General features: G+C 36.2%; 2 protein-coding genes across 3 annotated transcripts; both read right to left on the reverse strand.

Annotated features, from left to right (window-relative positions):
* Nucleotides 1–362: 362 nt before the first annotated feature.
* LOC131777358 (L-gulonolactone oxidase) lies at nucleotides 363–10,856 on the reverse strand. Its single transcript, XM_059093644.2, has 13 exons — nucleotides 10,607–10,856; nucleotides 10,353–10,478; nucleotides 8,691–8,785; nucleotides 7,116–7,206; nucleotides 6,319–6,504; nucleotides 4,639–4,746; nucleotides 3,787–3,863; nucleotides 3,488–3,581; nucleotides 3,060–3,115; nucleotides 2,475–2,548; nucleotides 1,841–1,928; nucleotides 1,107–1,197; nucleotides 363–586 (listed from the first exon to the last, which is right to left on the reverse strand). Exons 1-13 carry the CDS (start codon nucleotides 10,745–10,747, stop codon nucleotides 410–412), a joined length of 1,404 nt encoding a protein of 467 aa, XP_058949627.2. The 5' UTR covers nucleotides 10,748–10,856; the 3' UTR covers nucleotides 363–409.
* Nucleotides 10,857–12,009: 1,153 nt separating this feature from the next.
* Nucleotides 12,010–13,818, reverse strand: LOC131777310 (heat shock factor protein 2-like). 2 transcript variants are annotated; one of them, XM_059093582.2, is made up of 2 exons: nucleotides 13,792–13,818; nucleotides 12,010–13,414 (listed from the first exon to the last, which is right to left on the reverse strand). In XM_059093582.2, the coding sequence occupies exon 2, from the start codon at nucleotides 13,374–13,376 to the stop codon at nucleotides 12,543–12,545; it is 834 nt and encodes a 277-aa protein (XP_058949565.1). In that variant the 5' UTR covers nucleotides 13,377–13,414; nucleotides 13,792–13,818; the 3' UTR covers nucleotides 12,010–12,542. The 2 variants fall into 2 exon arrangements, with proteins under 2 accessions (XP_058949565.1, XP_066020390.1); XM_066164293.1 differs by having other exon boundaries at nucleotides 13,773–13,805.
* Nucleotides 13,819–14,077: the final 259 nt, after the last annotated feature.

Genomic DNA, 14,077 nt, shown 5'->3' on the forward strand with positions numbered 1-14,077 from the left:
AACTTTAACGTAAAATTTTAAAGACCACACTTAAGGCTTTGACGTACGTACTGCTTCCTGAATTCGTCAACAGATCATTCAGATTTATCAATATCACAGTTAATTAATAGCATCAATAAATTTACTAATGTATATCATATTATTACACAAGCAAAACTAGAAATAGTGACACCACTGTCATGGTGACCGGAAAGAGACTACTGTGTGTTTATTATTTAACTCAATTTTCTCCAATTTTCACCTTCTCTTATCCTTCCTTACTCTGATTTTCGGGAGTTCAGGGAAAGGAACTGTTACCAGAGGTTTTGCCCCATAATAAACTTTACTATAGTCCCATGATAACAAATTTCACCCCCCCCCCCCACTTCCCTCCCATACCCAGAGAAGCTAGTTGGTCGCCAGGGCAACTTTACTTGTCGTTAGTCTTTTTGTTGTCCACTTCAGGTTTCTGTGCTGGTCCAAAGATGGCCTTCTTCAAGTAGTCATTGCGAAACATTCCTTGAGGGTCTAACTTCTGGCAGACCTCTCGGAACTTGTGTATCTTGGGGTATAATTTTTCAAAATCTGATGATGTCAACTTGTGTGCCTTGTAATAAGAAGAAACAGTTTTGTATTATTATCATTATTATTATCATTATTATCATCATTATTATTATTATTGAAGAGAAAGATGTTTTCGTCTTGTCACGACAAGGTGTGGGACAGAGAAAAAATTCTGAGTACCTTTGATGAATTGAACCTTAAATCTCCGATTCTCTACCAATGAGCCACAGAGACTCTATGGTGAGCAAAGCAAATCTTTCTCTATTTCTTTACCGAGCTTAAGACTCACCATATTTCTTATTTTATTATCATTATCATCATCATCATCATCATTATTATTATTATTATCATTATTATCATCATCATCATCATCATCATCATCATCATTATTATTATTATTATTATTATTATCATCATCATTCTATGTTTGTAGTTTAGTAGGAGGGAAAGCTACTGGGTGCAATGTAAGCTTGGACCTAGTCTTTATGACCAGGTTTAAATCACTGGAAAATATTGCATTAATCAAAACAAATTACAGCGAATTCTAATAAATTAAAACTTACCTTTGCCCAGTGCGGCTTGCCCCCAACTGACAGCATAAGGTTTTCATAGTATTCCCAATAATTTTCATGTGGAAGTGATTTTTCATAAGGCCTGGAAAAACATGATTGCAAACAAAAGATAGTGAATGAACAAGTTGATGAAAAAGAAAGTAAGTTACAGCATTAAGTACCAGGGGGAACAGCTGCAGTGCAAGGAACTGGCAGATGGAAATATATTGGAAAAAAGCTTTCATCCATCTCCAAATCACATGCTGTGATTTTTTTTGATATTTCTCATAATTTAGTTATCGCTACAACAACACCCTCAGAGTTACCTTCCAGATATGTTGGAGGTAAGAAGAGAGCAAAAAATTCTCCATAGGAGCAGAGAAAAACAGAAACAAAAATAGAAAAATCAACAACAACAAAACAGTAATATAACTAAATATGCTCTCAAAGAAATAACCCTTTCAAGTGTGAAAATACAGTTGTACAATTTTTACTGTTATTCCATACCTTTCAAGTGCACCACTTAATGAAATAAACTATTGACTAGAAAGCAATTATACATGTATGTAGGTTGATTCCTACATCCCTGCATTTATTCAAGCTCAGAGAAAAACATAACATTAAATATATAATGAATGATTAGTTTTGTAGACTACTGCATAGGGTTTAAAACTAATTTTTGCAGAGCTTCTAAGCTTTCCAAGCACTTCCCCCCAAATAAAAAAAAAAAACAGACTGTTACTTACCTATAAGAAATAACATTGATAAAGCAGGTGTCTTGTTCATAACATGGACTCAAGTAGATGTCATCTCTCTTTACAAACCTAACTTCAACTGTAAGAAATAAATGATAGCAAGATTTAGTAATGGAGGGTTATCAGAGAAAATAAAATTGGTTTGTCTCTAAACATATGAAATAATAATTAATATGTAACTATGCAGACATAAAGTTTCTTAAGTGGCCTCACGAACCAGAAAAAGATCCAGTTGCAAGCAGGAAATTCTTCTTTTTGCACCCAATTGAAGAATGGTTTCCTTATTTTCTTTTATTGTAATGTTGCTTAATATTATTTGAGTCAATATTTTGGAAGAAGTACTTAAGTGTTTGCTCTAGTGAGAGAAAAAAACAAGTGAAACATTGCACTGGGGGAGGGGGGGGGGGGCATGAAAGCATCCACATTTCCATAGTAGCAAGAGTCCATAATAACAGGAGTTTATTACAGTCATTTCTTTATGCATTTCAGCAGGGGGCTGGCTCTTGTCTGCAATAGTGAGGTGTCCGCAGGGCAAGAATTTACTGTATAGAGAAAGCTTAATAGGAATAGGAGATTGAACATATGACTCGATGGCTTTTATGGAAAATGAAAGTTGGGGTTTTACCAGGTGCATGTGCATGAAATCCAGACTCCTTGAGCCAGTTTTGAAGCTTTCTAAGTACATACACTGTCTTATCCCTAAAGAAAAGGAAAAAAAATGTTAGTAAAAACTCAATACTAAATATTTAGGCTTAGCTTCCATCCTCACTGCAATGTCAGTGTTTACCAGTCCCAGGTGATACTGTAAACAAAGTGGGAGGTTGGCAAACTGCATGAAAACTCAATTAAAACCTGAAAGGTAAGGCAATGAGTGCTTTAATTTTCCCCAAGAAAATGATAGCACATCGGGAGTATACAAAATCGCTAAATATTCTTATATTGCTTTTTGTTCCAACTCACTGTTCAAGTGGCCAAGACAACAGTTAGGAGGTAGTAGTGATTTTAGCTAATGCAATGACCAATTGATTACAGTGAATCACATTCAGTGGCTATTTTCATAATCCTATTTTCTGAGTTTTTTGTTTCATGGCTACCTTTTTAATTTTATACATTTACCTCCACCCTACATGCCTACGTGGTACTCTTATCCCTCCCAATCATATGCCACTATGGCACACAGTATTTCAAAAAAAAGAAAAAAAAAACTTACTGGGGAATGGCCCACTCTGTCACATACTGCTTGAACAGGCAATTAAAGTTAAAAACCTGACAAACACAATAACTTTAAATTAATTGTTATAGTGTGAGTTTCCAACTTTGAATTTAGGTGAGAACATACAATTATGTGCTATACTCTCCAAAATGTCATTATATTAATCTCTATAGAGAAATGACACTCACTTAGAGCAGTAATAAGAATGATAAACAATTTACCATTGTTTCAGCAAGTATCCGCTACTTGCCAAATCTATACTCACAAATGTTTTCAATGTTTTTATATTGTGTTTTACCTGGTACATACATCGTCAATTATTATTATTGACTGTTACTTCACACTACTTTCATGCTACTACAATCCTGAATGAATATTGTAATTGAGAGTGAGAGGAAAAATTCTGAGAGTGAGTTCCATCCTACCTTGTGGCTTTGATTCACTCTGCTGTGAGGTTTGCAGTGGAAGAGTTTAAAAAGACCCCAGTTCACATATCGTAGGGAAGGTGGCACAAATGAGCTATAAAATTAATGAAAGACAACAAAAAGCTGTTAAATCAAATTCAAATTATCAAAAAGTGTATGTCAATTTGTTAAGTTACATTACAATAATTTGAAAAGCATATTTCAGTATACAAAATATACTTTAACAACTGAAATAAGGTTTGACCTTTTTTAGTCTACAGTAATAGAAAAAAAAATGCTGTGAAGTGTAGCACTGTCACCTTAACCAAAGCACAAGCTCATAGGAGTAATAACCCATAGCATAGTCCCAAAACCAACTTGGATTGTCATCTATGGGCTAAAAGATAATTAACAAGATAGGCACTTTTAGAGCAGCAGATGTGTCAAATGGAGGTTAACCCATTAACTCCTGTGAGTGACCAAGAAAAAGTTTCTCCTTACTAAATATATCCAATATCATGCAGACAAGTGATGAAAATAAAGGAAAATAACAATTATGGAATTACTAATTGATCTGATACCAGATTCTCCTAAAAAACACAATGAGAATAATTTGGCAGACAGTGGTAGGGAATTACTAATGAGATCTTGGGAGTTAAAGGTTTATAAGCAGTTAATATTAAGTTGGAGTTTCAAAATACTAGTTATTTGGCCATGTGCAACATGTAGGCTTTAATTATGAGACACTGTCTGGGAAACAAGCCAAGGGGGTCCTTCCCCAAAACCACAAGGATTGAACTTCTCAGGAGGATAAAAGACCACACCCAGGAACAATGCAGAAATTAAACCCAGCCATTTGTAAGCGTATAGCCTTCTTAAGATCAAAATATATTTAGTTTCATCTTTTCAAAGGACATTTATGATCTACTCTCTATTGTGGACTATTGAAAGATTTAAGTACTTTAAATACAGTATATGATAATCATGGCTTGTGTTTATTTTGGATTAAATTGCTTCTTGTGGAGTTTGATTGATTTGTTTTATTCTTTAATTTCTCATTTTCCATCTATTCAACAGAAACAACAGCAAATCATTTTCATTTCACTGATTTTAAAAATTTTCATCACAAGGCTTGTCTAGATTATAAAAATTTAAGATGGAAGAATGTTCACCTTGGCAGTCCTGTTGACCTCATAGCATTTGACATATCCTGTGTGTGGATACCAATGGAACTTGAAATGATCACTGGATGATATGCTTGTTTCAAGATTTTCTAACATCTGAGAAAATAATTAGCAGTCACATCAAAATTACAATGTATAACGATAAAAAAGAAGAAATAAACATGCTGAGTGAAGTAATCATATTCATTTACAGTCACTGTGACACATACACTAAATTGCTGAAATCAGGTCATTTATGACTAAAAATTTACCCCCTTTGGACAAGAACGTGTTCAAAGGGATTGACTGTGCAACATACACATTCTAGTACAAGGCAAGAGGAGTTTCGTGTTTCATTTCACATCAGTTTTCACTTCGAGCGCACACCAGAGATTGTGTCACCCACCCTCCTACCCTGGATGATTTTGTGTGATGTCATTATAGGGTGGCAGAGAGGTTTATTAAGCATATCATTAGCTTTTGTTTACTGTTGGTTCGTATTCTTAATAAACTTCTCTCTGCGCCAAAAAGCGAATTGTGTTTTATTTGTGTCAGAGGGTGTAGTTGGGGAATTAATATTAATTCTAAGTCATCTATAGAAACTTTAATTCTCTATATATTTCCACAGCTTTCCCTCTTGAGGCTGATTGTTGTAGGCCTGAGGTAGGTTTAATTCAATGAATTATGGTCAACTCGCCGACGGACCAACTCACCGACGCCAACTCGCCGACGTATAAAATCGAGTAGAGACGTCGGCGAGTTGGTCGTCAATCCAACACAAATTATTAGAAGTTAAACATACAGAAAATTAAACGATATTTAGTAAAAAAAACACTGGTGAACATTGGTGAACATCATACAGAAGCTTAAACATTGGTGAACATTGGTGAACATCACCAATGACTAGAACAGCTTAAGACGCGAACGAGTTATTGTGCGACAACAACACCATAAAGACTCATCATGTCAATCGCTCAGATTTTTTTATGAAAACTTGGCTTTCTAGACAAGATCTTTAGTAAAAAGCAATTATTTTTATTTGAAACAAAGTTTATAAGGATCTCAAGGCGAACAAAGTAAAGTAAACATCGCCAATGACTCTAACAGCTTCAGACGCGAACAAGTTATTGTGTGACAACAACACTGTAAAGACTCATCATGTCAATTGCTCAGATTTTTTAAGAAAACATGTTCACCAATGTTCACCGATGTTTAAGCTTCTGTTTGATGTTCACCAATGTTCACCAGTGTTTTTTTACTAAATATCGTTTACTTTTCTGTATGTTTAACTTCTAATAAGTTGTATTGGATTGACGACCAACTCGCCGACGTCTCTACTCGATTTTATACGTCGGCAAGTTGGCGTTGGCGAGTTGGTCTGTCGGCGAGTTGACTGGTTACCAATTCAACAATTATTTCAGTCACCAGTCATTCTCTGTGTGCATCCTTATAAATTGAAACAATTGGATCAATATCAGTATCTGGGCAACTGCCCACCTACCCCTCCCCTAACCCAACATTAACCCTAACTTGTTATCAATTGACTGTTGTTGAGTTAGGGGAGGGGTAGGTGGGCAGTTGCCCAGATACTGATATTGATCCAAACAATTTTGTCATTATAGGGTAAAGTTTATCCTTCAAAGAATCAAAATTACATATTAATAAATAACTGCACAACCAGCATTATACCTCCTCCAGCATTAAAGGTTTGCTTGTCTCCTGTAATTTGAAAGCCTCTTCACACTGCCAAGTCAAACTGAGAATTATCCCAACAGCACCAAGACCACAAAGTGCAGCTAGGAATATTTCCTTGTTTTTCTCTCTACTACAGTAGAGGACCTTACCACTGGCTGTCATCAGTTCAAGGGATGCAACCTGCAGAGAAAAAAAATTGCCTTGCTTTAGGCAGGCTTTACTGAAGGATAGTTAAGAGTACTTTGTCTAGTAAATAGTAGTACCTAATTTAGCAGAATATTCTCCTTTTCTGTATGAAACATTGCCCAAAGGCATCAAAATTTAGGAACATAATTCCCTGATGTACAATGCCATGTAAAATAAACACCAATTTAGTTAACTGTTGAGAATGAAAATAAATAAAATAATAATATTCTGACCCACTGATCATATGCAAAGTACACAACTAAGGAAACAGTCTTCCTGAGGAACCTGCAATGAAAGCAATTGCAGAGAAGAAGTCTGAAAAATTTGACTTCAACAGGATTCAGACTAATGTGCCACCCAGATTCAAGTTGCATGGGCACTTCTTCCACCAACTGGGCCACAAAGCCACTTTTATGGAGCAGGGCAACTTAATTAAGCAGGTTCTTCTTTCCACAAAGGAATTAGCAATTCAGAAAGGGATAAAAAAAATTTGACCACATCTTGAAATATAATTGATTATCATGTCACAATAATGAAATTTCATGTAGTAGAGGAGCAAGCATACATAATGGACTGTATCAATGCTGTGTATGTGAGAAACTTACTGACATAGCCAAAATGCCAAAGTTTTTTCCTGAACCATGTGTACATGTACCAATGGCACCTGCACATGAAATCTCTGACACTGAACTAAGACTACATACCAAACAAACAAAGAAACAAACAAAGTGTAAGTTTTACAGGTACAGTTCCTGTTAGAAGCATTAACACTGTGCCCATTTTAACAAGTATGTGACCTAAAAGTAGAAACTTGGTTGCTAAAATCATGTTACAATAAAAGGGCACTCAGTTATTGATATTGACAAATCCTTCAATTCCCAGAAGTGATTCACAATTTTCAATTTTAATTAATTGTTCAATTATCAGAAGTGATTAACATGTAACTTCTTCTTTATTACATCTACACATAATCCATCAAACAGGTAATGAAAATACCCAAACTTATAAAAAGTTTGGTTGGCAAAAGTTGTTATCTTGATCAACAGTTGTCACACCAAATTCTTTTAACTAGACATAGTTTGAAGCTACACTGGTTTGCAGATTTAATGAATGTAACCGAAGAAGTTGTTGCAGCGTTTAGATCACCCCTGATGAAGGCACTAGACAGGAGTGTCGAAACGTTGGGTCTATGAATTGTAACTTCTTCGGTTACATTCATTAAATCTGCAAACCAGTGTAGCTTCAAACTATGTCTGATTGTCCACCTGGTTGCCGTGTGAACTTTAATATATTTTCTTTTAACTAGTTTACAAGGAAATGTGTAGTAGCTAGAGGGGAGAATTTAAAATCAGATCTTGGGAGTCAAGGGATTAAGAATACGCCAACTCACCATGAACACCTGAGCTATTTGTGCTACAATGTTTTGGTCACCTTTGAAAATATTTTGGTATCTAAATTTAAAGCGTAAGTTTTCAATTTGGTGACCTTAATGGTTTACAGTCATGTAATAAACTGTCAGAGATGTGTCTTTTAGTTATAAGTGTTCATGGTCCACAGATAACATCAGATAAACATCTGCATTCAAGACAATGTTTATTCTGATGGTCAAACATTTCCTTGCAAATGACTTGGGAGAATTTGGTTTATGTCTACAAAACATCCACTAGCTGATATTAACTGAGCTGATAAATAATAGCCTGTCAGTTGTCATAATGTGAGTGTGACTGAAGATAACACTTTTGAATCATGAGTACTTAAATGCTGCTTCAAGTGGTTTCCTCAAGGGATTAACCCTTCAACTCCCAGATCAAATTTTAATTCTCTTTAGTGTCAACCATATAATTCTTATCATGTCAGTGCAGAGAATTTAAAATTGGATAATATAATTATTCCCAAATTGATATTTTTCTTTATTCTCATCACTTGTCTGCTTGATATTGTATTAACATTGTAAAGAGAAATTCTGTCTTGGTCACTCATGGGAGTTAATTAATTAAAGGGTTAATTTATGTTATAGTTTCAGACATTGTATGAGCCTCTGAATATAATTTATTGCTTGTAATTCAGGTTTCTTTTCTGGCAATACTTAAATGACTAAAGGTTTCCAAATGACAACTTTGAAAAGAATAGAACTGAAAGCCTTGTACTAGCTAACTTTGTCTGTGAATACATGTACCTACCTGGGTAATGCTAAGCCATTGTCAGCCAAAAACTCGTTGAGTTCACTAACCATCAAACCAGCTTCAACTGTCACTTGTTTCTTGTCATGGTCTATCTAAAATAACACTTATTATTGGCATTGTTATCTACTGGCTATCTTTAAGAATAATACATTTCCATTAAATTTTACATCATTCATTGGTAAAAGGAAGAAAAGTAAATTCTATACTGAAGCCTAGTGCCATTGTCATTAAATTATTAGAGAAAAGTTTATCTTTGTTTTAATTCTGTGTTTTGAAATCAACGCTTAGACCTCTGGTTCTTTGCTTTAAGTAGTTTTCAATGAAAACTTGTAATATGTTCAAACAGTATTTTCCCAAAATGGCCATCTTCTTACTTGACTCTTCTGATCAGGCTTTGCCCCATTACACAACATTTTCCCATGAACAACCCCTGACACAATCCTACTTGATTGAAAATAAGCTTACATAGCCTTGAGTGCTTTATTGCTAATCATGTTTCCATGCAATTCTAACAATTTCTTAATTTGCTCTCGGCTGCCTTCAAATTAACCCAATCACATACCAATTCCAAGTAAACAACCTGTATTTTGTCACACAATCTCCATTAAAGTCCAGATAGACCACATTATCATGCCAACATCAAAGTCTTTCAAATGTGATCCTTTACCTTTATAATAACATGTACTTTCACTTGTTTGGAGAAGAAAGGTCCTAAAAGATCTTTGGTTGGGTTCAGTGGGATAAATATTTTGGTTTTGCATCCAAAGTAAAATTATGTTGTATAATATTTAGCAGGCAGTTACAATGTAACTGTAAAATAATTTTTATTTTGACACTGGCAGAGAAATGACTGTAAGTGTGGAACCAATTCACTCTATTTTTGTTTGAAATTATTCAAAAGAAAAGAGAAAATAGACCCAAAAATTATTAATAATTCAAAACAATCAGAGGTGTGTTGATAATGCTAAAGTAAAGTTAAGCAGTTCTTCCGTTGGAATGTTTTTGAAGTCAATATCCTTAAACTTTCTCGTGTAAAGAAGAGAAAACATCAGTTACTCAACTTGTCCCACCCCAAAACATAACTCTTGTATGCGAAGCAGTTGTGTTAGTTGGTGCATGAGCACGCATATGATTATAAACATACTATCTCGTGACCTACGTACTTTAAACTTATGCAATCCCAATCAAAGCAATAAAAGATAAATAAATCCCTAGGAGCATCCGTTCATTTCCTATAACTAGCCAAAATATCGAATATAGTAGACAAAACCCCTACGCATGTCCGCTTGATTTCCCAACAGAAACGCTTTGTCAGAGCAAGAGATGCCTGCACTTTACTAAAGTACTCACTAATACAGTGCATACCGGGCTTACAGTAGAAAATCTTCTGCTAGCATGTGCTAGACACTTTTACCCAATCTGGCTGGCGTTCTCGAGCGTGTCTCTTCATGTTTTAGTTAAAGACGTTTACAAGTGGACAGGAAGCCTACGGGCATTGAAAAATTGTCTTTCACGAACGCACAGGTGTAAAAGATACTTGAAACTTTAAACTGATCGTGAAAGTTATACCTGTGTTACATAATACACATGTGCATCGAGATAAGACTGAAGACTCCGAATGAACAAATAGAAAAGCAAGACACGTCAATCGACTCTTACCTCCAAAACCGCTTTCATATTTTTTAAACTAATCATGTACCCATCAGTACAGGCAATATCGGATGGCGAATGTCCTCCGCCCACAACACGGACAGTCTTACATAATTTAGTGGCCACACGAAGGATCTACGTTTTACAAAGAAACAAAATTACATAAATTTTACCAAAATATGTCTTTGTAGACTAAGGATGACCCCAACGATTGTTATAAGAACGAAAAATAGATTAAATGCTAACACTATTCTTCAACTCACTTGTCTGATATCTTCAATAGATTCTGGTACGAAAAATAGCTCTGGTGTACACGAGAACGTTTTCGCCCAGTTTGTAAATAAGTAGCCTCGCTGGCCATTCGATAGAATTTCTTCGACTCCAGTTTCGCCGTCTTGTTCCATGATGATTCAAGCAAGTTTTGAAGATAGCGAAAAGTCCAAAGGAACAAACTTCTCAATTATTCCATTCAAGTTCATGGTCGCGGTTATATGTTTTCCGTGTACGTGGGTCACGAAACGTCCGCCGGTTAAAGTGCGCGCCAAACTGGGCTCGTCGCCTGGGAAATCAGGGAAATGCTGGAATTGCAGGAATGGACCATACGATCAGGACTTGGGGCTGTACATCTGCTGTATTCCAAGTGTCTAAAAGGAGTTACGCACGATAAAATGTTTAAAGAAAAGAGAAAACCTTTTTGCATTTCTAAAGAAATTCTTTGGTCAATTACGGAGTTGACTTCATAATTTTGTCACTTTTAAACAAAAAAAGTGTGTCACTGCACTGATGTTCAGAAATAGATTCCACTTGACGTCAAAATGTGATAAAAATGAAAAAATGGCACTCGGTGCAACCGAGTATGGCTCTCGGCCAATGGACGCGCAAGAATTTCTACAGTTACTGTAATATCAAATTTTTGAGAATTCTTATCATAAGCGCTGAAAAAATATATTCTACAATTTATGGAATCAATAATCGTAACTGATTTTCATCTTCCACTCCCTTTCCAGCGCAAACTATAACCGTTTTCATTGGACAATTGGAATTTGGAATAGCTCTAAAAGGTTGAATCATCGCTCCCTTTATGAAGAGACACAAGGCCGTAAAATTCAAAGTCTTGAAGGCAAAGTAATTACCTCGGTCATTTCATTTAGAATTCTAATTAATTCTTAATTAAGTCGCGACTGCTCACTGCCAACCAACCAAGCGTGGGCAATTGTATTATTCATCGCCTGAGGAGGAGTGGAGAATTTTTGTGGGGTCACATGGTTTTTAGGGAAACGGAAGGGGGATCAGTCGTCGCCAACAGAGTATAAAGGGAGGAATATGAGAATTACTGATAAAGGGGGGAGTGGGGGGGGAGGGGGGGAGGGAGGGATCATAAGAGTTTGCAGAGCGTAAGAGGAGGAACAGGTAAATTTCATCGGGACACGACCATGATATTCCCCTCCCCTCCCCCAGGCCATGAATTGATCGGTGCCTTACTACAGCACAACGTGATCCTTAGCACGAATATTACACGTACTCTGTTTGGAACTAAGATGGGATTCATCTGGAAAATGATCAGAACACAGACTGATGTGATGGTTTATTTAAAACATTGTCTATTCAGCTCCTTAAGATACACTTCTGATGCAAAAAATCCGTCAATGATTGGTTCTATAAATTGCAATCTTACATTTATCCCGTTTCTGACAACCTTAGCATTTTGAATACCGCTTACATCACAAAATCGTAATCAGTTACAAAAAGACACTGATTTTTTTTCCAGAACTGATTATTAAAATTCATAATAACTTATGAAAAATTGGAGATACTAATACATGTTATAGTTTCGCTGTATTTGATACAACGTGCTTTAAGATTCTAAAATACAAATTAATTACAATGCTTGCAGTGAGAATAATTGAGCAATTCGTTGAACAGTAATACATTGCAATAATCTTTAAATGGTAATCTTAATTTTTCAAAACTCAAATATAAAAATGACGAAGTAAGAATAAAAAGAGCTTACGCGATAAATTGAGTCATAAAAATACATGCGTACGAATTATATGTGGCCCATCAAGTAGGGCGTATTTTGGGCGGGTGCTGAAGACAACATCAAAACCTGATTAAACAATAGATAAGATTCAAATAAACTATCGAAAATCATAAAAATCCAAAATAAATGAGAAATTTAAAAGTTAGCCAATGTTTGAATTAGTACATGGAAGTGTACTGGCCATAAAAAGGTACCGAAGGGTACATGTACATGGAATATCCGGCGCAAGATGGATCGTAAGCAGTTGGCTGTGGCTGAAAGTTTTCACAACTTTGAGGCGAAGACGACGAGTAACGCAAATTCAACAGAAGCTGAACTGCGATCTGTTCTTCTTGAAATCTTTGATAGTAATATTCTTGTAGGGAATTTCCAACGTTGTTCTGTGCTGCTTCAAACGGAGAGTGACTCGAGTGATTGAATTCAGTCGATTCCTCTTCGCTTTCCCTTTCATTGCGCGGCGAAGAACTCGGACTTTCGCTGTAGAAACTGCTTTCGTTTTTTCTTAACTTTCCAGAGACTCTTTCCTCTCCTCCAGGTGACTTGAATTTGTCATGACGCTGTTCTCGAAAAGATGGACTTTCTCTTTTGATGGTAGTCAACGTTCCTTGAGCAACTCTCTTCTTTTTCCTTGAAGGGCAGGTTCGCTTGACCAAATGCATTAGTTCCGGCTTATCTCGTTTAAAATGGACATGTTCAAACTCCATGTTTTTTGAAGGATCACCCTTTCCGTTAACGGGAACTTTTCGGAAACCGTACAGGTTAAGTTGCCTTACAAAGCTGGTAAAGTTCCTGGTTTTGAACATTTCTGCGCTTTCGTCTAGAACCTGGCGTTTGAATACTTCACCGTCGGAAATGAGAATTGCCCCACCATTTTCAGACCACCGGATGGCTTTACGATATTTTTCTTCATTGAGAAGCAGCTTGAGCTTGGAAATAAACGGACTGAGAGGCTTTCCTTTAACAGGAGTGAACAAGGTGTTGGCCATGTCCATTTCTGAGCAGAGTCGTTCTAAACGTTTGTCGTCACTACCTGGAAAACAAAAGTAACGATTTCACAAATTTGACGAGCAGAGAACAAGTCGAAAAGTTGTGAAAGAATAAGTAGTTCAGCCGTCTTTTCTTTTAGAGAGCAAACAATTTCAGTCGACGGTATTCCCTAAAGAACTATTAAAGCAAACGTTGCTTCCGTTATGCTTGAAACCACATTTTTACCGCTCTTTCTTCGTTTCATAGATTTCATTCTAGAAGAAGGAATTCCTCCTAAATTAAAGACAAGCCTTTTCACCAAGAAACATTAAATTCGCCGCTCGACATACGACTCAAAACTCAAAACCTATCCAACCTAAGACGAAACGAAGAAAATTTCAGGAAATAAAAAGAAAACTTACAAAGATAACCCGCACAAACCTTCACAAGTTGTGGTGAAGAAGCCCAGAAAAGACGTAGAACAACTTGGCCAGCAAAAATAATCTTCAGTGAAAGGTTTTCGTGCTGACGCCGTGACAGGCCCTTCAACCAATCAGAATAAAGAACAGACGTTCGACGTGGTTTCCAATTGGTTGAAGTTTGACATGCATGTTTCAAATTTATGTCGACAAAGCTCAGTGTCGAAAGCCCTTGACGACACTGCTCACGATTGTCCTCACGATTCACTTCGTAAGTTCTTCTCTGTTTTGAGGCAAAAATGGTTTTT

This window comes from Pocillopora verrucosa, chromosome 3, assembly GCF_036669915.1.
Source record: "Pocillopora verrucosa isolate sample1 chromosome 3, ASM3666991v2, whole genome shotgun sequence".
Classification (NCBI taxonomy): Eukaryota; Metazoa; Cnidaria; class Anthozoa; order Scleractinia; family Pocilloporidae; genus Pocillopora; species Pocillopora verrucosa.